This window comes from Anser cygnoides, chromosome 1 (assembly GCF_040182565.1).
Source record: "Anser cygnoides isolate HZ-2024a breed goose chromosome 1, Taihu_goose_T2T_genome, whole genome shotgun sequence".
NCBI classification, from domain to species: domain Eukaryota; kingdom Metazoa; phylum Chordata; class Aves; order Anseriformes; family Anatidae; genus Anser; species Anser cygnoides.
In genome coordinates this window covers 147,431,435-147,455,590 of record NC_089873.1, presented here as the reverse complement: position 1 = coordinate 147,455,590, position 24,156 = coordinate 147,431,435, and the positions used below count along the sequence as shown (strand labels likewise).

General features: G+C 43.1%; 2 protein-coding genes across 4 annotated transcripts in view; one reads left to right on the top strand and one right to left on the bottom strand.

Annotated features, from left to right (window-relative positions):
- The window catches only part of RASA3 (RAS p21 protein activator 3), a 164,230-nt gene that overhangs the window by 134,690 nt on the left and 5,384 nt on the right, over window positions 1-24,156 (bottom strand). The gene's annotated exons all lie outside the window — the stretch shown is intronic.
- CFAP97D2 (CFAP97 domain containing 2) lies at window positions 943-9,910 on the top strand. 2 transcript variants are annotated; one of them, XM_048077923.2, is made up of 3 exons: window positions 943-1,107; window positions 3,135-3,215; window positions 5,022-6,200. In XM_048077923.2, exons 1-3 carry the CDS (start codon window positions 1,015-1,017, stop codon window positions 5,142-5,144), a joined length of 297 nt encoding a protein of 98 aa, XP_047933880.1. In that variant the 5' UTR covers window positions 943-1,014; the 3' UTR covers window positions 5,145-6,200. The 2 variants fall into 2 exon arrangements, with proteins under 2 accessions (XP_047933880.1, XP_066841446.1); XM_066985345.1 differs by lacking the exon at window positions 5,022-6,200 and adding an exon at window positions 9,360-9,910 and having other exon boundaries at window positions 952-1,107.

The following is a 24,156-nucleotide window of genomic DNA, read 5'->3' as shown; positions in this document are numbered from 1 at the left end:
CCTTGGATAGTGAGGAGATAGAAGGGTTGCTCTTCTCTTGCACCCACACGAACTGCTACGTGTAAGGGTGCCCGACACGAAGAGCCTTGTGCTGAAACGGGCTGCCTGTGGTCCGTCCTGGTACAGACCAGCGTGAGTTTTGGTTCTGCCAGCCAAACCTCAAGTACATCACGTCAGCTCAGGCCCAGCTTTGGAGGAGGCCAAGCTGAGCCGGAAGGAGCAGAAGAAACTTTTCCAGGTTTGTGTGGGCCTGAGGAAACATCTTTGCCTCCTTGGCTCCCGGCCGAACACAACCAACGAAGAGGGAAATTCAAGACAGCCCCTCATGAGAGCCAGTGGTCACCTCTGTAAATAACTGGCCTTGGCAAGTCGGTTTGAGCCTTCCATAACTCGTTAGCAGTCAGACAGCACATGGATAAAGGAGAAAAGGCCATTAAAAACAAGAAACATTTTGCTATAAACACATTTGCTGTGGCTTTTGCACAGTGCATATTTATCGGTGAAAAAAAGACTGTTTTACACAAGTTATGGCAGCGCGAAGGATGACACCTCGTGCCATGGGTGTGCTCAGCGCGTTACTGAGGCATGCCTTTCAATTAAAAGCTTGGGAAATACAGCCTATTACAGAGCCCTTCGCACACGTACAGTGCTATATGAAGCATTATGAACCGCTCGCACCGCCGTCTTTCCCTAAACAACGGGAGGCAGGGCTGGCGAGCGAAGTGTGCTCGGTCACCCATTCTGTGCACCAATAAAATACTCTTCGGAGTGCTCTGCTGTAATGTTCAGCTCCTGTTTGCTATTCGTTAAATGTATTGTTTGAAAAGCTACCACCAGCTATTCATTCTTTTTCTTAGCAGAAATGCCATGACAACCACCACGTGACCGGCTACAAACATACCACAAGTCTCCAGGGCTTTGCTTTAGGAAGGCTCGGCCTGATATTACTCACGCTTTTTTATTTATTTTTTTTTCCGCAAAGCCCAGATTCGGTGATACTTTGTGTTGTACAAGATGCATCGAGCCTACCAGCCGATTTTACCATGTGGCAGCAAATATCTTCAGCTAAAATGGGACACAGCAAAGTACGAAGAGCACAAGAAAAGGGTAGGTACGACTGTTTGATACACAGAGGAGACTTTCCTGAAAGAATAAGTTTGTCCCAAAAAGCTCCAGCTCATCCTGATTCCTCCTTAGTACTGTTATGGAAGCTAGTGGTCAGCAGCAAGTTACAAGAGACACGTTTTGAGAATATCCTGCAAATATAGGTGTACCTCTTGTGTCCATCTAAAATTATCCAAAGGACGTTCACCAAATTCAGAAGTGAAAAAGATTTGGGCAGTCCTCTGCCCCGTAACTCAGGACTGCTCCCTTTCGAAAATCCCTAAGTAGTGAGTGCCATCAGTGATGATTCAACTGAATTGCTACCTTAGGAAGATTGTATCGCAATGTAATTAGCTTTAATACGAAGAAATAGTACTTCATTATTTCCAGACCGTGTCTGTTTCATTAACTGGATAAAAATATCTTCCTTCCTTCCTTCCCTCCATTGTTCCCCTAATTTGACTTGCAGGTGGAAAATAGTTAAGAGACGAGGCAGGGAACTGAACTCGAGATATTTTTTCTAACTGAATTGACCGTATTGAAATAAATAATTCCACTTCCTCCTGCGCGAGTTAGCCTCGAGAGGCTTGCTGGTCCACAAGCACAGCTACTCGATTTCCCAGGTTTTGGGAACCGTGCCCGGGTCGAGCAGCAGCCGAGGAGCGGGCTCCTCAGCACCCACACCCGCTGCCCGGCGCTTCACCGAGCCGACGGCTGGCACAAATTCAAGCTTGCCCTGGTGAATGCCAGCTGCTGGAGCACCGGTACCTTTGTGCCAGGGTATCTGAAGCCAGCAGGAAGCACCAGCGTGTTTTTCATGTGCACAAGAGCAAATAATTTCAGCCGGAATCATTTTATTTTCTTAACGGAAGAAAAGGTTGGGGGAAAAACGAGAGCTTTGTCTCCTCTCTGCAACATCCTGCATAGAATTTAATATAAAATAGCCCCAAAACACCATGGAAGTGCCTCAACGGATTAGGGCGGGCTTAAAAAATACCTGCTTTTACTTTTACACTTGTGCCTATAAGGACAGGAGAGAAGTTAATCATATCTCCTCCCAGAAAATGAAATTACACTGATATGAACTCCACAGAGTGAATTTTGTTTCTAAAAAGCACCTTCCGAGTTTGAAACAAATTGCATATCTATATATGAAAATCACAGCTTGCATAGTTATCACGTGCTATTCTTCACACTGCTGATTTCCACTGACTGATACGTTAACAAATTGCATGTCCCCTTAAAATTACTTTTATTTTGATGTAATTTGATAGAGCAGTTACTCAGAGTGCCCGAAGAAGCAGAAGAGGTAGCAGCAGCAAAGCCACAGCATCCGTTCAGTCTGGCTCCCCGCAGGACCCCAGCCAGAGCCGTCTCTCCCGTAAACCTTGTCTCTCTCCACTCCCCACCACCATCGCTTCTTCCATGTGGTTTCTTCAGCCCAAGAGCACTCGCAGATTATTCCTCCTCCCCAGGTGCTGCGTGGCTGCTTGGGTCAGGCTGGAGATTAATATTATTATTGTGCCACTGAACTCCCAACTCCATTAAGTATCCACCAACACTTTCAACACATGAAGTCCTTTTCCAGTATTGCTCACTTCTTGCTGTCAGCGTCCTGAATTTGCATCCCCTTGGAAGACCCTGCACAGCTCAGCAAACCTGGGGCTTTTTACTATTAACTTTATTTATTTTTTTCTGCTGGATGCCTAACAAAAACTGCCTGTCTTCTCCTAGACAGTCTTTATCGTAACATCATCACCAGTGTAACCTGACTGCATGTCTTTTTACGTTTCTCCAACACAAAGAGCATTCTGCATCTCCCGCAGGCTTTCCAACAGCTGCCTTTACCATTTTAATTTCCCACTACTCTCCTTCTGGGCAAGTCTGGCTTTGCTGATATAATGAATCATATGTTTAGTAGTGTTACTGCTGGCTAGCAAAACAGAACAAGGCAATTAAAAGATTTCCTGTAATGATATGCGAGGGTATTTCCAACAAAAAAATGGATAAACATTCCTGTTCTGTTGCAGATCCAAGCGGCAAAACCCTTAGTGGATACGAGTGCCCCTGCAACATGCAGCCACCTTCATCTGAAGTTAGGGAAGCTGAAGGTTTGTATCGGATATTTCCCTGAGCACCAGCAGGCTTACCTTCGTGTCTCCTCTCAATGCAAACAAAGAGACCACCAGATGGGCTAAATTTCAGAGCCATTTTTTTTCTCCTTGCAGTGACTGCTGCAACAGGACTATCAGGATCCATGGGTAGCATGCTGTATTAAATACACATTATTTTATCTTTTTGATTATTGATTTCAGCAAACTGCTTCAGACTGACGAGTAGTAAAGCATTCGAGTATCCTTTTTAAAGATAATTTTGCACAACCACGAAAAAAATCACAATATTTTTTTTTCATGTAACAGGAATAACCCAATCATCACGATGCATGCAGAGCAATGAACTGATTAATAGGATGTTAACATATTCAAAGCACAAGAAATAACAATGGGTAGCCTTGACTGGCAGTTATCCTTCACCAGCTTACTGCTCCCAAGAGGCAAATTTTTATTAAAAGATGAGAGTGGAAAATAAATGTGTTACCTAATTAACTAAGGAAATAACAACAATTAAAAAATAATAATTAAAAAAAAAAACAAGCACGGCAAAAAATACGTGCAGCTAAACCCTGTCACAGGCTTAATTTACGACATGGTGCCCCGCAGGCAGCGGGAGCAGAGCCCACGTAAGGACTTCAGAATTAGTTTCCTTAAAATAGTTTATCGTCTCACTGTGTGACATAATAATCCCCAGGCACCTTAAAATCATTTCACTATCAAAACAATTCACTTCTTCCCTGTGCATAAAATCATATGCTATATTAGGGTGTGGATTCAATTGCTGTCGTTATTTTTTTCCTATAACTGCAAAAATAGCACCGGCAAAGTTCCTCTGAAAATGGAAAATTACATGTGTACATAATCACCACCAACAACGGCAGTCCCCATGTTTATAATTTTTAAAAAAAAAAAAAAAGGCAAAACAGAAAAATAGGAACCCTCTACTCTTAGGCGTGTTCCTCTGAACTACAGGTCCTGCTACCTGGAAGTGAGACCTGATCTCTTTCTCATCCTGCTTCTTCCCAATGTGCTCTATAAAGAAAGAAAAAATTTTCTAGGGCTGCAACCTGCCAGTAACCAGTTGTCTTCCTTACAATCGTTCTCCCCAGGGTAACTCAGAGCCTGATGGAATTACTTTAATGCACCATTTTTAGGGACGTTTATACTACAGCACGGCAGTGTACTACAGTACCTGGCCTGCTTTGGGTACAAACCCTAGTGCGTGAGGCAGATGCACTACATCTCGTAGTAGTAACTTACAGTAACTTACAACTCTAACATCAGCCATTCGGAACTATCAGAGCAGGATGAGTCAGTTTATACAGGACACGCTACATCTTTGCAGTGCCCAGCATCCAATCTGATAAAAAAAGGGAGAACAGAAGAGTGAATTAGTATGCTCCAAAGGCCCACCAAAGGTAACAAAAAGACTCCCGTTGACTTCAGAGGAGTCTGATGAGCCCCATTATGTTCCTGTACAGTGTCCATCACGATCCTAGAGCCTGGTGGGAGTCTGTGAACACCGCTGTAGACACAAATGACAACGATGACCAGTATACACTGGCAAATAATTTTAGAAATTGTGCTTACGCTGATGAAATGCATTTGATGTGATTGGAGGGAAGTGCTTTAGGGTCAAATCCACAGTATTGCAATGGGTCCTCTGTCATTGGGTCACCAGTACAATGGTGAAAGAGAGGTTCTCTCAATGCTAGCACAAATTAGGCACACACATGACATCCCTGCTGTTTGCTATGGCCTTGTACAAACAGAAGCATTTCTTCATTCCTTCTGTACACAAAGTTGGAGGAAGATCGGATTTCGGTCATCAGGAGAGACAACCGTTTGCTGCTGGAGAAGGTGTCCCGCATCATGAGAACCAAAGGACATATTGACAGCAAAAATGACTATAAGGCCAAAAGGTAACATCAGCAGCACTATCTCTGTTTAGCTATCAAGTTACCTTCCCAGGGACGAGCATAGCTAAGGATAAACTGCTCTGTGAGGACGTGTATTTTAAAAGGCAGCCTTAGGTATAATCAGCACTTCAGCATGCCACTTGCTTGCCCTGTCGCACTAAATCCAATACCAGATCATTTTCCTCCTACCCTCTGTTGAGGAGAAGATGCCTTTAAATTAGTTTTTCAGTTTAACAACTGAGGGAATGCAAAGAAAAAAAAAAAAAGGAAGAGGGAGAGAACGTTGCCCTACTTTAAGGGAAATAAATGAAGCAAACCTATTATGCCTCAGCAAAGCTGTTGTTACTGCTTAGTGAGTCATTGCTGCTGACTTTGCCAGTTGTTCCTACAGACACCACTGGAAAGAGGGAGATCCAAAGCTCAGAGATGAAATAAAAACAGAGCAAAAAATAGAATTAAAAAAAAAAAAAGTTGGAGCAGGAAGCAGAGAAATCAAGATACAATTTACCGTTCAGAGGAGACTAAGCAAAAGACACCTTGAAGACTTATCACTAGGGAGAACCAGCTTACGTGTTTTGGATTCACAAGGCAATTCACACCCCTAAAAGGGTACAGTAAACTAGTCAACAGCAGGGACAGGCTCCTGAAGCGAAGGAAAAATCCGGATGGTACAACAGAGAATGGTTTATACGGCTTAGGTGGTGGTTGTTACCTCTTGTGATTCATTTACAGACTACTTCATGACATACTGGCTGCTCATCGGGTCCTAAAGTGCCTCCAGATGGCAAAACGCAGCTCGTGTGCCAGTGACCCAGGTCGAACTCGCTGCGCCTCATGGTCACGAATATCCTGATGTTTGCACAGTTCCTTGGAAAGGCAGAAATGATCTGAAATAGAGTTTGTCATGGCCATATCCTGCAAATCCACATCACGTCTTGCACATCACGCACTTGTCCCTAGTGACTAATACCCAGATCAGTGCAGGCATCGACAAGCATCAGTTAACTATACTGCCGGAGGTATGATCCCCTAAGATATGGAAGGGGAAGAGCATCCTCCCCCTTTTCAGTCCTTCTCTCCCTTCCTGATTCAAGTGGCAGACTCGCGTTATTTTCTTTGGATCAACTCTGGTTTTCATCAGACCTCTCCACCACTAATTAAACTTGAGAAAGCAGCAGAAAACTAACCCAACAAAAGCAAACAAACCTGGATAGCTTTTCTGCCACTTTCTGCAGAGACAAATGATGAATTCCAGGGCTGCCGCAAGGGAGAGAGAAGACCACACAGCTGGCAGCAGCGGGGAGATGAGCAGGGAGAGAAGGGGAAAGAGCAAGCCGTTCCTTTTCTGGTGGCAGGAAGCTGCTATGAGATCAGCTTAGCTGCCTGGGAAATTACAGTCTAAGAAACCACAGAAGGCTTCCAAGGAGTTTTGAGACGGCATGCTTATCTTGGTTATCTTTGTATTTCCCAACTCGGTTCATCAGGTTTGTAAACAAATCAAAGGCATAAACCAAAGCAACTGAAACAGATCATTAAGCATCTCGGACACCAGCCATGCCCTCCCCTACACTACAGCAATTCCAAAACCGGAGGGCTGGCATTAATTCAAGGTACAAGATTAAAAGTAGCATTTTTCCTCCTGTAAAATGTACCAGAGCTCCATATAGGCAGGGCTCCATTTGGAAGACCAAAAACCTGTCCTCTTACGGAGGACAAAAGGATTGGGTTGTAAGGGTTGGTTAATGCAGATCACAGAGGAGAAAGTCCCTGTAGGAGAGGTTTAACAGCTTAGGCAAGCGTTCCTCTGACACAAGATGGACAGATGTTTCATATTCTGGCTTCCCAGGCGTGGGAACGTGAGCAACTGATGAGAAGTTTGATTCTGTTTATGTGTTTTTCCCCCGCTAGTTTAAACAGAGAAAAACGAAAGCAGGAGCAGCGGAGAGTGACCCAAGAGAACCGTGCCATTCTGGGTAGGGTTACAAAGTCTGAGCCTCGCTATCGAGTTCGGAGGTGGCACGAGGACTGGCAACGAGCTGAAAAATACATGGCCAACGTGGCGAGACATCCCTGTGGGCAGTGTAAATCGCAGAGCCGAAAGGTAGCCCCCAGCTCCTCTTCTTTCCTTCCTGGTTATTTCTGGATGGGAAGCGTCCGTAGGGCGCATCTTGCTGTGCTTTTGCGCGAGAGTTACTGCTGCACCATCAGCAGCCTCTCATTTACACGGCCCCTTTTATCAGGAGAATCCCAGAGTGGTTTTCAGACTTTATTAGGAGATCTTAAGTGCTGCAGTTTCTACAGTCAGACCCTCCACCGCAGAAAGACAGCTCTCAGAAATAGAAATCAATGAATTAACTCATTCATTCATTAAAGCAGTGACTTAACAGCTCCCCGAGAGAAAAAGCCAAACACTGCAGCAACATTTATGGTAATAAATAATTTTTTTTAAAAAATAATAAAAATAAAAAATAAAAACAGTTTTACGTGGCATTAGCAGGCTTTCCCAGAAAAAGAAAATTGATCAAACCTATCGTCTTTTTAACTTTCCATGTCCAAACTCCCTGGCTTTGAGCCTGCCAACTCACAGACCCCCAACTTTCCTCAAAAACCAGAGGGAAGCTGCAGCACTGCCCAACAGGCAGGGAGATGGCATCAGCTCTGTCTTTACCCATTCTCTGCATCACCTTGGGCTGCTGGGCCTCCAGGCGGTACGCGGTGATTTGGGAGGTATGGCCTCTGCCATACTGAGATTGACCCCACATGGGCTCAGCCCCCTCCTTCACTGCCCGGCCCTTTACCGCTAGCCTGGGGCCACTGAATTAAATCTTTTTGAGGCCTGTACTTTCTGAACAGATGTAAAAAGATTTTCAAAGGTGTACCTCACCCAAATCTCTCTGAGGCTTCCTGAGGACAGCATGTGGTATTTCTTCCATCCCAGGACTATCCTTTTGCCATAGGATTTGGTCCTAATTCTAATTCCAGAGGATTTATTTGCTCAGGAGAGGCAAGACAGTTGAAGGAAAACGCAAAAAAAATGTTTAGCATTGCAAACAAGAAACAGAACCTCTCACCATCTTCTGTCTTCAGACCATTCTTGAACGCAGCTACATCACTTATACTAAAGCTTCCCCAAACTATTCAGTCTGAGGCAGAAAGCAAGTATAGGAAGTGTCAGCCCAAACAGTTAAGTCTTGACAAAGAAATAAGCAACTAAAAGAGACTTCTATAATAGAAAATATTAGGCATATATAATTACTATGGAGGTATCATTACAAACCAAAGAATTATATTGAAAATAGTAACGTTGTAATGCCAGGTGTTCCATAGTTAGAAAGTACAAGAATTATGGTTTTAAGATTTTTTTTCAGGGATTTCTATTTTGGCCAGATTTTGAGTTTGGCACATTTTCATAAATGCATAAACAAAATCTCATAGAGAAGTAAACACATCCTGCAACCTTCCCCACATCATTTGTTACGTCTGTGCTCCATAATTAATAGGTAATAGAAGCATCCGTAAGCAGCAGTCCCTAGAAAACCCTTTTTCCAAGTCCCCACTTCAGAAATGGTTGAGCCATTTTGAACGACATTTAAAAGATAAATAAGCAAGCCTGATGGAGATGCCTTCCACAGACTTCTTCAGCTGAACAGAGGAAATACAGTAAAGTTGTAGCCAAAATAGGATCACTGGAAGTATTTGGCAAGATCTGCAATAAATTGTGCTAATTTAAAATTGTGTTAATTTAAAATTGTGATCTCTCTACGCTTTTACAGTTCACCAGTCCAGGGTCAATCTTTAATAAATGACAATGACAAGTCATGCTTCTTCTTATCAACCATTCTTCTCTCCCTCTGTTGCAACTGAATTTTTTTTCCTGGTTGTAGATATGCTATAATAACAGGAGATAAAGAAAAAAAAAGTAATATAATGACATTCTTTACTGAATAAATATGTTAACTGAACCAGCTTGCCCACTGACCTGCCCAAAGGAAATTGCTTCGACTCTGGTGGCTCAGGCAGCTCTAAGGAGCTCGAGAAAGGAAGAATTCCCTTCCTTTGCTCTCAAAAAGGAGAAGAGCAACATCACCAACAAACGCTTGTCACCTGTAATTGCTAACTGAGCTCTGCTGCCAAGGGAATAATCCTGAAAACAAATCATGGAGGGTTATCATGTCAAAGCATTGTCAGGTTCCTTATTCCTGATTTTTCTCTTTTCTGGCAGAAAGGGCCATTTAAGAAGAAAACACCTGAACAAGACAGAAAAAGAGAAAAGCAGCTGAAAGAAGAAAGTGTGAAAAGTAAGATGAGGGAAAAAGAAAGACATCACGTCCACCACGGAAAGGGAAAAGATCAATGAGAACAGGACGCCGCTCCAGAAATAGCATTATTCCAGTAGTCTCCTGTGAAAGCAATTTAGGAAGTAGCAAAGGGCTCTTACTCATACTCCCTCTTGGCTTACTATGGCATTTGGAAATGTTACTGTCCTCAGCCTTCTGCTTTGCCCTTGTTCTGGAAGTCCTTCCTTTTCTGGCACGGTGGACCAGCACAACAGGAGACTGCGAGTCCTTTTGGGGACTGCAACCCTTCGTGTCTGCACACTTCGAGTTCTGTGGTTCAAGTAAAAATACTGCTCCTACGCGGGTGATAACTTTTAGCAACAGAGAAGACAGGACTTGTGAGATCGGTAACTTTTCAACAAAGCAGAAATTGTGAGCAGAAATCCAGCACCAGCTGGGGTGCCTGGGCAAAGCAGGTGGAGGAGCCATCCAGCTTAGGGTACTGTGGTTTTAAGTAAGAGTGTAGCTATTAAACACGCTGTGTTTTCAGTATAGTGGAAAAAAAGCATAAAGCAAATAGGGGTTAAAGCCATTTCCTCTTATAATTACCAAAAAACTACTTTGCATTTAGAAAAGCTGACAAGAGAGGAGCCTTACTGGGAAGAGGACCATCACCGAGGAACTGTAGCGTAACTAATAAATTAATCTGCGTAAGATTAGGGCTTTTGTTTCGCCACGTGACGACTTTCATCTTAGTACCCGAAGACTTCCCAGTGAAGACCCAGCTGGATGACAACAAATACTTCAGAGTGAGGGCTTTGAAATGTCTTCAGAGGCTCCCTGAAGCCCCTGAGCCTCTTCCTACGAGGGAGAAGACTGGGTGGAGCAGCACCCTCCCGGCACAGCCACAGACACCACTTCCTTCTTTCCTCATGATTTCATGCAATTTTTGTGTCAGTCACAGTAATTACATTCCCAGAGAGAAAATACTAAAAATACACAAGATTTGTTTCTAGCTTCCCTTTTAATGGGATTTAGCAGCTTGAAAGGAGGAGAAACAGCACCGCGTGACCCATCGGCTCTCTGCGTGCTACAAGCTACCCCTCTTAGACCATCAATGATTCACTGGTCAGGGGACAGAAACTTATGTTCTGGAACATAAATTCTGTATTATTATTGTTATTTCTTTAATTCTTCAAAAGAAAATATGTATTAAAATCACAAATTGTGCTCAGCATAGACGCGCAAGGTGGCACCAGTTTTCTCAGGAGATGTACCAAATGAAACCAAGCAGGAAGGAATAAATATCAGCTCTCGCTTTATTTGAAGTAGGATTTCGGCTGTAATCATCCTGGAGGCTGCCAACTTTCTAAACAGGCATCCCAGCGATAACTGTTTACCTCCTGGAACTTGGGAATGCTCTCTGTGATGTTTTCTCCTTTCTCATCTGCAATCCAGTTCAGCGAATAACGTCTGAAGCACTGGTGATGGCAACTTCTTTTGTGAAATTCTGAAATATAAAACTGTACCTTTATCGTACTGAACCGATGGAAGGAATTACAGCTACTGCAGCCAGTGAATGTGCCATAGAGCTGGGGTCTCCACACTTCAGAAAATTCACAGCTTCCCATGGCAGGACCCCAAACGCCATCACACTACAGAGAAAAGCTTCATTTCACCCAAGTACCTGTGCCAAAGGTGAGGGAGGATCCTTGTTTGCCCCACAGTAGCTGTGGCGATACGTGCCCCAGACATGTCAAGTACACCCAGATCTGGTGCAGACGGGGCGAGCACCCGCTGGCTGGAGCTCATCTCTTGCCACCAGCCACGACGGGAGAGTGCCAGGACAGGCCAGCTGGTCCTTCGTGCCTGTTGCAGCGGTCACACCAGGCAAGCACAAGTCAGCAGCTCCATCCCACGGAGGTTTGTTTGTAAAAGAAGGTAACGCACCCTTTAAACGTGAGCCAAAAAGACAGTAATTTAGTGAATCAAAGCTTCCTTCAATAGCAGAAGGAAGAGGCCAGCTCAGCTTTCATAACAATTCTATTTTTATTTTTTTTTTATGAAAATGTCCTGTGCCCTTATGGCTGAAATCAAACACTCACAAAAGTGTCCCGCTTTGCATGGTTCCAGGTTGGATTTCAGGGCATTCTGTAAGGGACAAGCTGTCCTTAACAAGTTATATGGATTGAAAGAGACCTGTGTCCTGAATTCCTGTGTCCTTTTCTTCTTTAAAAGCTTCATGTTGGATGATAATAACCTAAAACATTTGACCGAATGCTACTGCCTTATAATTAAGCAGGCATGTTACTGTCTTCAAATCCCTGGCTCCAAAGTTGAAACACTTTGCTACTGAAACACTGGTATGATTGTAAGCCAAACACTTGAAACAAAACAGAATTGAAGTACTATTATGAAAAAAAAATATGTGTTGAGTTACCAGAAATGCTAATCTGAGGGCCAAATTCTGCTTCTGTTCTCAACTAGTGCAAATCCAGGCCAACAGCCTTGATTGCAATTGGTTTGGATACAAAAACCTTATATGAAGAAACCATGACAAAAGAAAAGATTGTGGGTTTTGTTTTGTTTTTAAAAAGGAGAGGGGAATAGTTTTCCACCGGGTTAATGAGCTGAAGCAGGTCACTGAAGATGAATTTACATTTAAGGCCCCAGCTGATGCAAGGAAGAAGTAAAGCCACAATCTCCTTCGGTAAAGTGGGAAATGGTTACTCACCCCCTGGCAGTAGTTAACACCAAAACAGCTCTCCTAAGGGTCAGCAGAAACACATGGAGCACGGCAAGAACTGTCACCACTCAATAATCCGTGCTGGTTTCCATGGCAAAGTTACGACTATAGACACAAGCAGGGCTTGTCCAAGTGAGAAATGAGTAATCTGGTATTCACCACCCCGCCCCCCTTTTAACTGGACAAACACCAAATATGAGGGTATTCATCATTATTTCTTTAAATTTATCACTATACAGAAATGGAACATTACTTAAATATTCCCATATTATTATTTTCTGTCCGTTTGGGTTTTTTTGAAAAACAGAGTTTTTATGATTTCAGGAGAAAAGTATTCATCTGGATTTCCAGGCCCTGGATGTAAGCAGGAATAACAAGCTGCATCCATATTGCTGGTAGTTTAAAGCAATTAATCCGGCTTTCCAAAAGTGTTGTGATTGTAATATTGAATTAAAATCTGTTACACTGAAAACTGAATTGTTAACCTTTTTTTTTAGCTTTGTAGTTACAGAACATGTAGCGCTCACATTTTCCAGTTTGCTCTTATGAAGCTAAGAAATCTTCTCTTGAAGGGTTTTCACTTGATGGCCCGGCAGGAACTTGAAGGAAAAGAAAGAAAGAAAGAAGGAAACACGACAAATGTTGTAATAAAGCCGTAACAATGAGGATCTTTGTTCCTCCCTAACACTCAGGTTTGACTCTTACTGCTAACCTCACTGAAGTCAGCTTAATTGCCCTACGTTTCAAACTCTCCACCACCGACCCAAGGAAATCCAGCTGAAGGGCTGCCGTCGCATTCGGCTGAGGGTCACCTCTGCACCCGACTCCACGCTCTCCATTCACACACGCTTCTTGAAGGTCCGTTTGCATTTCAGTACAAGCCTGCTAGTTTGCCAAGCAAGGAGCTCTGGTAGAAGAATTCAAACTCTGCTCTTAAATGTAAGAGAAATTCAGCTGGGCCCAGCCACTTCATTCTGCAAATTCAGGCACATTTACTGAAGTCTGCAGACAGACAGCCATGGAGTTCAAGGCCGAGGTTCTCAAGTCAGTGAGTGGTGCTCAAAATCCCATTTGTGGATGCCACATCCTTGCCAGCAGGAGGTCCAATTATTCTTTTGCTTTTCTACAGATGAAAAGCCCGTGTCTGAACAAACATATGAACCACACTGCGGGGAAGCACTCGGGTTTGCTGGGCTGCAGGAAGACACTACGTAATTTGTCATCCTGAAGTATTGTTACAGCTCTCCAATTTACAAGCTAACTTCTACGGGGACTTTGCAAACAGCACCTATAAAAACCACCCTGACTTTATTGCCACTGCAGCATCTTCTTTCCCACAGGCAGAGACGGCTGGGCCAGGTTAATGGGGTGGCACACATTTGTGCACACAGCTGTGTGACAGGCAGGACCATGGGGTGTCTCAGGAGCAGATGATGCAGCACGTGGTGCCAGTGCAAGACTTCCGCCTGCCCTGCCCTGCGGGGTTAAGAGGTAGGAAACTGGCTAATGGGGGAAGAGAGTGGGCATCAGGAGAAAGAATGTCCCCGGGATGGGAAGGAAGGAGCCTGCAGGAAGGAAGATGGAGGAATTGTAATCGCTCTGCTACTGTGTCAGAGGGGCTGGCAAGGAAAAACCTCCCTACCTACTGTAGTTCCAGCCCTCGTGCATCACTTCTATCTAGAGCAGCCAAAGAAAAGTTAAATGAGGAAGGAAAGCTGGGATGGAACGTCCTGGTCACCTCCACATCCGGCGTCATCCTCTGTTTCCTCACCAGCCAAATATAACCCAGATTTGGTTCACTGCAGTATTTTCCTTTGAATCAGCAGATTCTTTATTTGTTAATTAAAGCAAAATCAGGCCAAATCTGTAGGAAAACACGGAAGCTCAGGAGCAAAGGTTACTGCCACTATATATGTATGTGGAGGTGACGTGTTATATTACCTACCTGAAAACATGGAGAATATTACTAAGAACCATAAGCAAGTAGCCATTTGATTACAAATATATATATATTTAAATGATGCTGACATTTTTTTCAACCTGAGAAGTCTGAGATTTATATATATTAATAAAGAAAAACCTCCTTCAGTAGAAAAACAGAGATGGAAGCTGTGAGGTAAATCACAGCTACCTTTCTGCAGTGTTTTCTTGTAACTTTTGAGCCCTTTAGGAATCTGATAAAAAGAACCCAAAAACAAAGGAGAAAGTTTTTTGCTCTTTCTTATCTCTTTCTTTGACGCCTACAAGCAGCATAAAATTAATCTTGCATTCTGCACCGACCAGCAGATTTTGAGTCGCATTTCAATTTTAAAAACTCGTTTTTCTTCATGAATTAAATATGGCACCTAGTAACACAATCACCGCAGCCAGGCTGGAATTTTAGTTCCAATAATACATTGATTAAACTGTGCCCCCAAGAGTTTCAGTTTTCCATACGACAAAGATTGCTTTGATTATCCCACGGCTGCATTATCTACGTATTAGGGTTTAAGCACAGCGGCGTGATTTGGCAGGCATTTGGAACCGTGCCTGTCATATACAATCCATACACATATGCACAAATTAAAGCCCATTGAGCTGGATTCCCTGGTGCCTTTCTGGAGCTCAGCTGGCATAGCTGCACTGAAAATTGGTCCCATTATCAGGAGACAGACAATCACTCCTGGCCTCCACCTCCCCCTCCCCTGGAGCTGGCTGTCCTTCGTGGCTCTGCTTGCTGCATCCTTTGTGCTCTGCCAGGGCTTTGTTGCGGGGGCTGTGGCCTTTGATTTGATCCCACCGCTCTGCTAACACCGTCAGAAACAGAAACTGGGATTTGCTGAACGGCGCGTTACTGGTAATTACTTTAATTTCGTCTCCCCGTCTCTGCCAGGCTTCTCGTGCCACGGAAGCAGGCAAAGCAGTGTTGGCTGAGCTCTTTTAACAGTCTGCACAGCACAAGCTTCCTATCACTTCTGGACTCTTTAACTTGAAGCTTATCAAAAAAACAGAATATATACGAGCTGGTTACGGTGCAAAAAAGCGGGGTGTCAACCAGGCATAGCTCCATTCCCACAAACGATGGAAACTGAGTTTGGGGGCAGCTGCTGGGGACATCTGCAGAGCACACTGCAAGCAGCTGTAGCTTGGACACCCTTACATAAACACCTATGAAAACCCACTATGAAAGGCAAGCAAAATGGGTATAACCCTCAGGAAATACTGGTTACCCACTAGTCAGAGTCCCTGCAGCTTTGCTAATTTACGGCTTTTGCAACAGTTCAAACTCCTTTTTGCTAAGCGTGTTCATACAGTCTTGAAAGCAAGCTTCCTGCATCAAGTTAAACTTCAAATTATTTCATCTTTGCTGCTGTTTTAACCTGAGTTAGTTAACTTTGGCTTACTGATTTAAGGTAAAGCTCAGATTTCTTATGGTGTTTTGCAGTGTTGTTACATCCTGTATTGCACTCCTGGAAGACACAAGCAGCCATTAGCTAGAGAATCTCATTATCCCAGCTACATCCTAAGCTAGACAAAGCATGGCTGACAGATTAATCTAACAAGGTGAGAAGATGCACAGGTTGGCAGGCAATAACCATCCAGACCATGTAACGTTCAAACTCATTGTTACTGCAGATACACGTGGGTTCAGCTCCCTGTCCATCTGATTATGCTGGAACATCAGCCAAAGCAAGCCTTACCTCAGCTGTGAAAAAAACAAAGCAGTATTTACAAGCCCTTGAAGATGTCAGCTAAAAAAAAAGTATAAAACATAGACTGCGTTATAATGCTAATCATGAAAACCTGTGGAAGTTTGTAAATTTTCCGGTATGGGTTTAAAAAAATAAAAAGATTCATACCCACCTTTGCTAACTTCAGACAAACAAAATTCCAGCAAATGGGCGCAAGTGCATAGAGCCAGCCCAGACTTGAACCAAGATTGATTTCAAGTACGTTACAGATCCAAGTTGAATGCTTTGCACAACTCATTTCAGGCTCTGCTTTTGTGAGCTGAAGGCAAGAGCCCATTTCCTCTATGCCGAGTGCAACTAATAACAGCTGTAAAATGGTGCTGGCTGCCTGACAGGGCATAATACTTTTATCCTCTGACCTTTCTGAGGAAAGGAACAAGGTTGGCATGGATGCACACTTGCACATTTTTTCCATCATGTAACATATTATCCTGATGCAACTCATTATTACATTGTAAACACAATTTTAGTTTGATGCTCATCATCTCTCAGAATGACAAACACCTCCTACTGTGTTTAGAAATACACTTTTTTTTCTGTGTTTAGAAATACACTTTTTAAAAAATCCTGCTTGTAACCGGGTCTTCTTATAAGAAGTTTTAATCTGCATGCTGTTTCCTCCAATATTAGAAGCAGACGTTAGAGTTAGACACATTTGGTCTGCATGTTCTGTGCAACGAACGCTCTCACTACAATATACTCAGCCTACGTGCCAAGCCCACGTGGAAGCTAAGGGAAAAAAAGAACCTGGAAATTTAAAAATCAGGTGCCCAAATAAAATATACTGTTCTCAAAGCATCCTGTGCTGTCAGGCTGAAAGCAAAACAAAACCAAACATTCTTTTGTTAGCTAGCTAAATAAATACGGTTCTGCATCTTCATTAGATAATCAAAGTCAAATTAAGATCTTTGCCTCCATTTTAAAAATGTCGTTCACCTGACCACACTTGTAACAACAAGGAGCTCAAGTCACTAAAAGAGAGGAGACTGATTGCACTAGCTTAAAGCATGCAAGGGACTTGACTTTACATGCCCTTCCTACACAAAATGTACTCCCCCGGACTGCAGGATCAGGACCTTGAAGGGGAAGAGGCAGTCACAGGGGGATCCGAGACCTTCACAGTTCTTTCACTTCTTTTCTTCATGCTCCAGGAGCTAGGTTGCCATCTGGCACGGACTCGCAGCAGCTGCACAAAATAAACTTGAGCAAACACATGGGGACAGGTGTGACTAACAATCAAACGGGGGGGAAGTACTGCATTTCAATTTATCTAACAAAAGTTCCTGGGGAGTCTGCACCTCTGAGTGCATGTTCTGTTCCACCTTTCAGCCCTAATATTTATTCTTCAACCTTAGTGTCTGGAGAAGGCTTCATTCAAACCATTGCTCCAGAGAATATTTTGGGTTAAACTATTAAGATGAAGTTTTTTCCCTTATACCATGCATGGTCCTGTCAAAATAAATATATATCTAATATACCTCCAACTACAAAAGCTCTTTCAATAACCAGTAAAACCCTTTGGGTCTTTCTAGTTTACTTCAATTTGAAAGCCAGCCCCCCCCCTCCTCTCAAATAAGCATTCTGTTTAACTTGAAATATAATTTGGCTCAACTATGCAACTGGAGAAATAAATTTATTTGTACAGAGGAAAGCCATAAACAGTTCACAAGTCAGAAAACATATTTTAATGTCCCTGGAAAGACTGTGAAGTTACTAAGTATAGTCATCTGGTCTACAGAAGGACTGAGATCACTGCAGAACTTCGTGTATCTCTTGAAACACGTATTGAGCAAACCTCATAAATCAGAAATTTTCTCTTTATGCAACAGAAGCCTGTTCTTTCCAGGCTCCAGATGAGAAGCTTTTACCCTGTGGAAGTGAAAAGCATACCTCTTTTAAAGCCCTGCTACTTGTGACTCACTTGTATAGAATGACCCTGTTAATTTCATTGTGGCAGAAGTGTGAGGCTCTAGGAAGTGGTTTTCAAATCCTCAGCTTCTGCAAACAAAGCTAAACAATTCAATTTAGCTGAGTCCATGAGGACAGAAAGCTCGGATGCCACGCTGAGCTCATTCAGAAGGTGCTATGGGGCTGCTTCGATTCTAGAGATGAAGGAGCAGGTAAAGATGTCCCCTACACGTGGTTTTACGTTTAGACAAGCCTACAAAATCTATTCCTTTTATCTACTACCCTGCTGTTGTTATGGTTAAACTACCGTAACTGCACACATGCAGCGACTGATATCTGTGGTTTTGCACAGAGCAACCCCCCTCTATGCGCACAAAGAAACCACGACCCCAGGCACATCAGACTCTGCTCTCGTGTGGCAACTCCAACACATCTTGGATGCTTGGGATTGCCGTGCTTACTCTGAACAAATACACGTCCTTGAGCAGTAATCCCAGAGTGCCCTGAACACACAAGACCTCATTTAAGCCACTTGAGGGAAATGCTGTCAGAGGTGCTGTGGGTCAGGTTCTCCTTAAAACAATGAGCACAAGAAAATGAGGCACTTCTGAGCAGTAGGTCCTGCCTCCAAGATCTCTGGTCAGATTGTGATAACCCCAATGCAGGAAAGAGGAATCTATAATTTGGTTCGATGACCCACGTAAAGTTCAGTGAGATCCCTTGTTTTCAGCCTCGGTCATTTCCTATCATCAGCTGCCAGGCAGGAGGAGTGGGAACAGAAGAAGAACGTGCAGAAACTGGCTCTATGGCAACTGGAGCTTTCCTCCTCCAGGGGAATTCCTTACTGGCCATTTGCAAGCACAATCCAGTCCCCTGTACCAACTGAAAAATGAAATCTGATGAACGAGAGAAAGCTGGTGATAGAGACAGCACCTGGGACCTCTCTGCAAGCTGCTCCTCAGCTGCACAGGCCCGGCCTCCAGCCATACCCTGCCGGATCTGTAAGATCTCCACGCAGGTTTTGATCAAGGTCCAGATAGAAATGGAAATTTGCATGCGCCACGAGATAGCTGAACGAAGTCTGATCAAGAAGTCAACAGGTGCTGGCTTTGCCAGACCCAACGGGTGGCAGAACGCATACCGAAGGTGAGTCAGCTGGCAAGGATCACAAAGCATACAGCAGGAACGTGCAACAAAGTCTGCCGTGCTTCCACAGGAGCGCGTGAACCTAGAGGCTAGAACGACCAAGCCAGCAGTTAGAAAAAAAAGTACCTCTGGAGACTCGTGCCAAACCAACAGAAATGCCACTTACATTCTTACTGCTAGCATCCAAATAACCGATCACATTTCATCACGAAGAAACACGTTGCTATTGCCCGAGGCCAGTGCAGAATCTACTAAGGAACCAAATAGGAACAAATGAGATATTAAGTCTGAACTTGATGAGCAGCATTCCAGTTCCTGCCATATTTTTTGGTGAGGCGTGTTTTAGGAAGGCAGATTATTCTGTGAAATTTGTTACTTTTTTTGGTAAAACGTATCTAACTGTAGCACAGTGCAACCCAAAAGACAGGAGGGGAATTACACCTCTGGCCTTTAAAGGACAGGTAAAGGGGTCGAGATTAACACACTGAGAAACACATCTCAGAGTCTCTCTGACTGCCCTGAACTTATTTTGGTAGAAAGGAATGAGCAAGTACAAATGCTCACGTGCACACCTCCTTGCAAGCGCTGGGAGCCAGGATAAATTGAGAAATACCACAGGCAGAAATGAAATGAAGTAATTTCAAGTGCATATTAACACAAGGCTCGTGAGGCTTGCTTTGAAAGGCTGTATTGTATAAAACATGGTACTCACTCTTAGCCCAGGTAAAATGTCATTGTGGTACAAGCTGTTTTGCTATCAATATGAAGAGTGAAGTATGCTAGCATTCTCTTCACCAGCTCACATGCAGAATCAGATAAAACAACTTAAATCACTCCTACAGTAAAGGCAGTCAGTCATCATAGCTACAGTAATGTTACTTCTCTGTTTTCTAAACGCAGTGAAAAATTATCCTCAGGTTCTCAGGGCACCGTGAATTAAATTGCTAAGGGATTACAGACTACCAGCATTTCTAGGATTCATTACACATGGCCCCGTTCTCTCTAGAAGGTCCCTGGGCAGCTCTTCCATCTCCTTCCTGTCTATGTTGGGGGTTCAATATACTTCTCCCTCCTCGTCATATTTATTTCCTTCAACAGTATTGTTTCTTTCCTATCTGAAAATAAATTAGTCACAGGGTTACCACGTAAGATTTTGAGGGTGGATGAGTTAAGGATCCTACCAGCTGTCCATCAAAAACATTTTTTTTTTTGTAATATAGACATCTGCGGAAGTGCTTGAAGCAGTGATTGCCTCTCGTTTCCAGTCTCTAATGCCCAAACCATTACAGTTGTGCCCGCTGGCGCCTAAAACATTCCCTAAAATATTTGCATTGATTGGACATAGCTTTTAAAAACTAACATATCCAAGCTGGCAGACAGATAATATTAGCTGTGAGGCCTCACAACCTTGACCAGCAAACAAAATAGAGGCATCAGAGCAAAGCCTTGCTGTAAATGGCATGCCACAGGTTCAGCGCTCCTCACAGCAATGAAAACCACAGGTTGCAGACACTTTGGGGCCGGGCTCCATTTTTTTTCCTGCTCATGTCACTTTCGGTTCAAAAATCTCTAAAAATCAGAAAAGCTAGTCAGCTGTTCACCTGCTGACAGTTGCAAAACGCCAGGACCACCTGAAGCTTCCCACCCCAGCATTTACACCCAGTGCTATTCTTTCACCCTCCTTGGTGCTGAACAGGAACAGGAGAGACACGAGGAAAACATTAGTTAGGAGCCACTTGTCCGACGTGCAGCAAGCACGTGCTCTTGTGCTTTGCAAGCAGACCTTGTCAAGTCTCACGAGTGAAAAGCAGGCATCTGACCTCCATCTCAATTCATCTCTGCAGCTCTCCTCCTCCAGACCGGCGGTCCTGGAGCAGAAGAGAGGCGGTTACACCACGAAGCAGCCAAGGCCGTGCCTCCCACCAGGTCTCTCCCCTCCCTCCCTCCGACACACGAGCAGAAAGGACCCACGACGGCAGAGATGCTTTCTAGGGTTGCAGCCCTCCCCTGCAGCACATCTTGATCATATAGCATGATATTACTGAGGAAAGACATATGACCCAAAGAGGCGTGCCCTCGCGGTGCAAGCCGGTGCCTGCAGCTTCCCACATTTGAACAAGATGAAAATAATAAAGGCTATAGAAAGCTTTCTAATTTCCCATGCAGCTCTGGAGAAGGACTTGAAGCTGATGCAACTCCCTTCTCTCGTTAGGCTAAAAACCAGAGGAGATTATTTCCAAACCTAAAATACTTGTGAAGAATTCATTAATCACTGATAGAAAATAAAATACCCAAGGAGCAGGGCTGTGCCTGCCAGGAGCTGACGGTACCAGTCCTGCAGGACACCCTCAGCCCCTGCTGACTGGTGTGGCTCGGTGACACTCCAGGTCCTGTGGAGCAGGGTGCTTGGTCCCATGGACACAGATGGAGACCGGCTGTTTCTCTCAGTCTGCTCGTCACAAAAAGACTGGAACTGTTTGTAAGATCATTGAACGCAGCGACAAACGAGCGCGGCAGGCCACAAACACAAGTTATGCTTTTGTAAAGACGGCTCACAAATCAGAAGATAGATCTTTTCCCTTTCCCTAGCTGAATCTTGGTTTCTATTTGTTTATCTTCCTTCAGATGAAATAAAAAAGACAGAAATAAAATACGTCCAGCTCTTGAAAGAGCCAATATACGGATGCGAGGCGCACAGGTTCTCTTTGCAAATCAACCGCCCCAAGGCTCGTTAAATTGGGTCTAACAGTGACCCCTAGTGTTGGTCGGCAGCACCATGGCTTTCTGCTGGAGGATTACTTCAGTTTATCAAAAATAAAAATAACGATAAAAAGATAACCCACCTGCAAAAACTTCTACTGGCATATATTATGGATATCTAGATGAGATGTAAATGGCAGATTTGTTGATGACATTTTATTTCAACAATGTCTCACCATACAATTCTCTTTTGTTGTTGTTTTATTTTACAGTCGGACCTATTGCTACAAACGTGATTAATATTTGATCTTATTATTCATATGTATACATTATTTACAATAGGCAAAATGTCACGGCATGATGATAAATAGCACAACATGTCATGGCACAATATCTATTTTGGCAATAGCTGGGGTGTGTATTTGGGGATTTCAAAGGATATTAAGCGCTGGCTAGCTATTTCTGCTGAGATCCATTTAGGGCTACCAGAAAGGAGAGCTTGAGCTGTTTCTAAAGAGTGGAGCAGCAGAGTAAAAGGCAAGGAGAGAGGAATCTGGAAATTAAGTAGAAAAGAAACTCCAGATTCTAGGCATGATGGCTGCATTAATAAACATACTTGCATAGCAAAATGAGCTTGAGAAGACCATCAACTTTATGACATTTTTTCATAAAGAGAAACATTAAAGACAACGGGTACAACTCTCCATTCACTACAATTATCTTTGCAAACCCAGATTAAACCATGTGTAGCCATAACCTCATGTAAAGTGTCTGGTTTGACGTGAACTTAACCAGGACTTCCATTAGCAAACCACAAATAAATAGAGAATGAGCAAATGAAAACACAGCAAAACAAGCAGCTAATTAAGAGCCTGAACTTGTAATGGGTGGAGCATCATCATCAGTACTGACTCCGGGGCAAGTAGATGGGGCCATGCTTCACAGACACGAATGCTTGAATCTGCATTCATTGCTCAACTCAAGCTCGCGGTGCTGAGCTTCAGTATCCATTTTGCTATTTCACGCATCAAAAGTATGCAGTTCCCAACCTTACTGATTGGTCGTTTGAAGAAAAGTACACGAGATCATCACTATGTTAAGAGCTAAGTCAGTTCTTGAAAACAGAGGGTAAAACTTCTAAAAATGCTGTTTAAAAAAGTGCAAAACAATGGACAAACCAACAAACCAAGCTGGAGCTAACTTGCCAGGAAAAGAGAAGTAATTTTATCCCTACAGCACTGACGTGCAATCTTGGCCCATTAGCTTCAACAGCAACAGAATTTCATTAGTGGTTCTTGCTTTCTCAATAGATAGTCTCAGCTATAACAAGGATTTTTTTATTTATTTTCATTTACTGTTCTTCCCTCAGAAGCGCTGTATAATTTTTCTCATTGCTGATGTTGCCATCAATCAGGTTCCCAAGTTTTCCTCTACGTTCCAATGCCAAGCTTAGTCAATATGGATAAATAACAGTTATTTTGGGACCAGAATACCAAAATACATTCTTTTTCTTTCATATAAAAGTTTTAAAATATACCTAATCTGTATTTCATGTTTGACACTTACATAGAAATTTGGATCAATCGAAAAGTTGGATATGAATTATTTTTTTGAATCACTACCTAATACATATCTTCACACATGTATTAGACCTACTCGTAAAATAAACTACAAATGAGAGAGAAAGAGAATGCAATAACAAAGTTACAACAAAGAACAGTGTTTTAACTCTGCAGACAGCTACTGACAGCTCAAAACATCTCTTCATCTCCCAGTATCATTTTCCACTTATAGAAAGGATCAATTTGTAAGTTTTCCATTTTTCAAGAGACAGCAGAAATTCACACACGCAGACACAAAAATCAATCAGGTGATTCGAGACAAAAGCTGTACAGTAACCAGGAGTTACTTTAACACTAGAGGGCAGGAGAGCATCTTTTAAATCCAAGTCTTGCAGTTCCAACTGTTAAATCTTCACTTGGCTACCACAAGAACTCCTCTTTGGTCAGGTGACAAAATGGAAACAAGATATTTCCATTCTTATGGACTACTTACATGTGGTAAAAGTATCACGATTTTTATTCCCATATACGAGCACAAGGAAAGCAGCACCAACTGGAGCTGAAGAAATTAATTTGCAATGAAGCCATTTAACTTACGCAATCTGTACTGGCAGACTTATCTCATGTTTAGTTAGCCTTCTCCTCCCCCGAAAAGGAATTTTAAATATTGTCCAATGTATCATAGCCAACTGTAAAGGGTTCTTCAGATTCAGTGGGCTTCCTTCCATCCTCATGCAGAGAACCACCAGGTTCTCCTCTCACAACTAATTTCTTTGATACGGATAGTCAAGACTAACAGCCTCTCTTGGCTCAAAAGCATCTCTGACTTGTACAACGAAGATGTGATATTACTCAGCCTCAGTGAGAATTTGCATCTTTGACAGAACAAAGTAGTATTTACTTATTTATAAGATGCAGAGACATGCATAACTATTTGTTACATCAGAGC

Bases quoted from the DNA above. Each gene is read 5' to 3' on its own strand.
- CFAP97D2 (XM_066985345.1), top strand. From the start codon at position 1,015: ATGCATCGAGCCTACCAGCCGATTTTACCATGTGGCAGCAAATATCTT. The intron at 1,108-3,134 runs GTAGGTACGACT...GTTCTGTTGCAG, and splicing joins ACGAAGAGCACAAGAAAAGG to ATCCAAGCGGCAAAACCCTT. The intron at 3,216-9,359 runs GTTTGTATCGGA...CTTTTCTGGCAG, and splicing joins TGAAGTTAGGGAAGCTGAAG to AAAGGGCCATTTAAGAAGAA.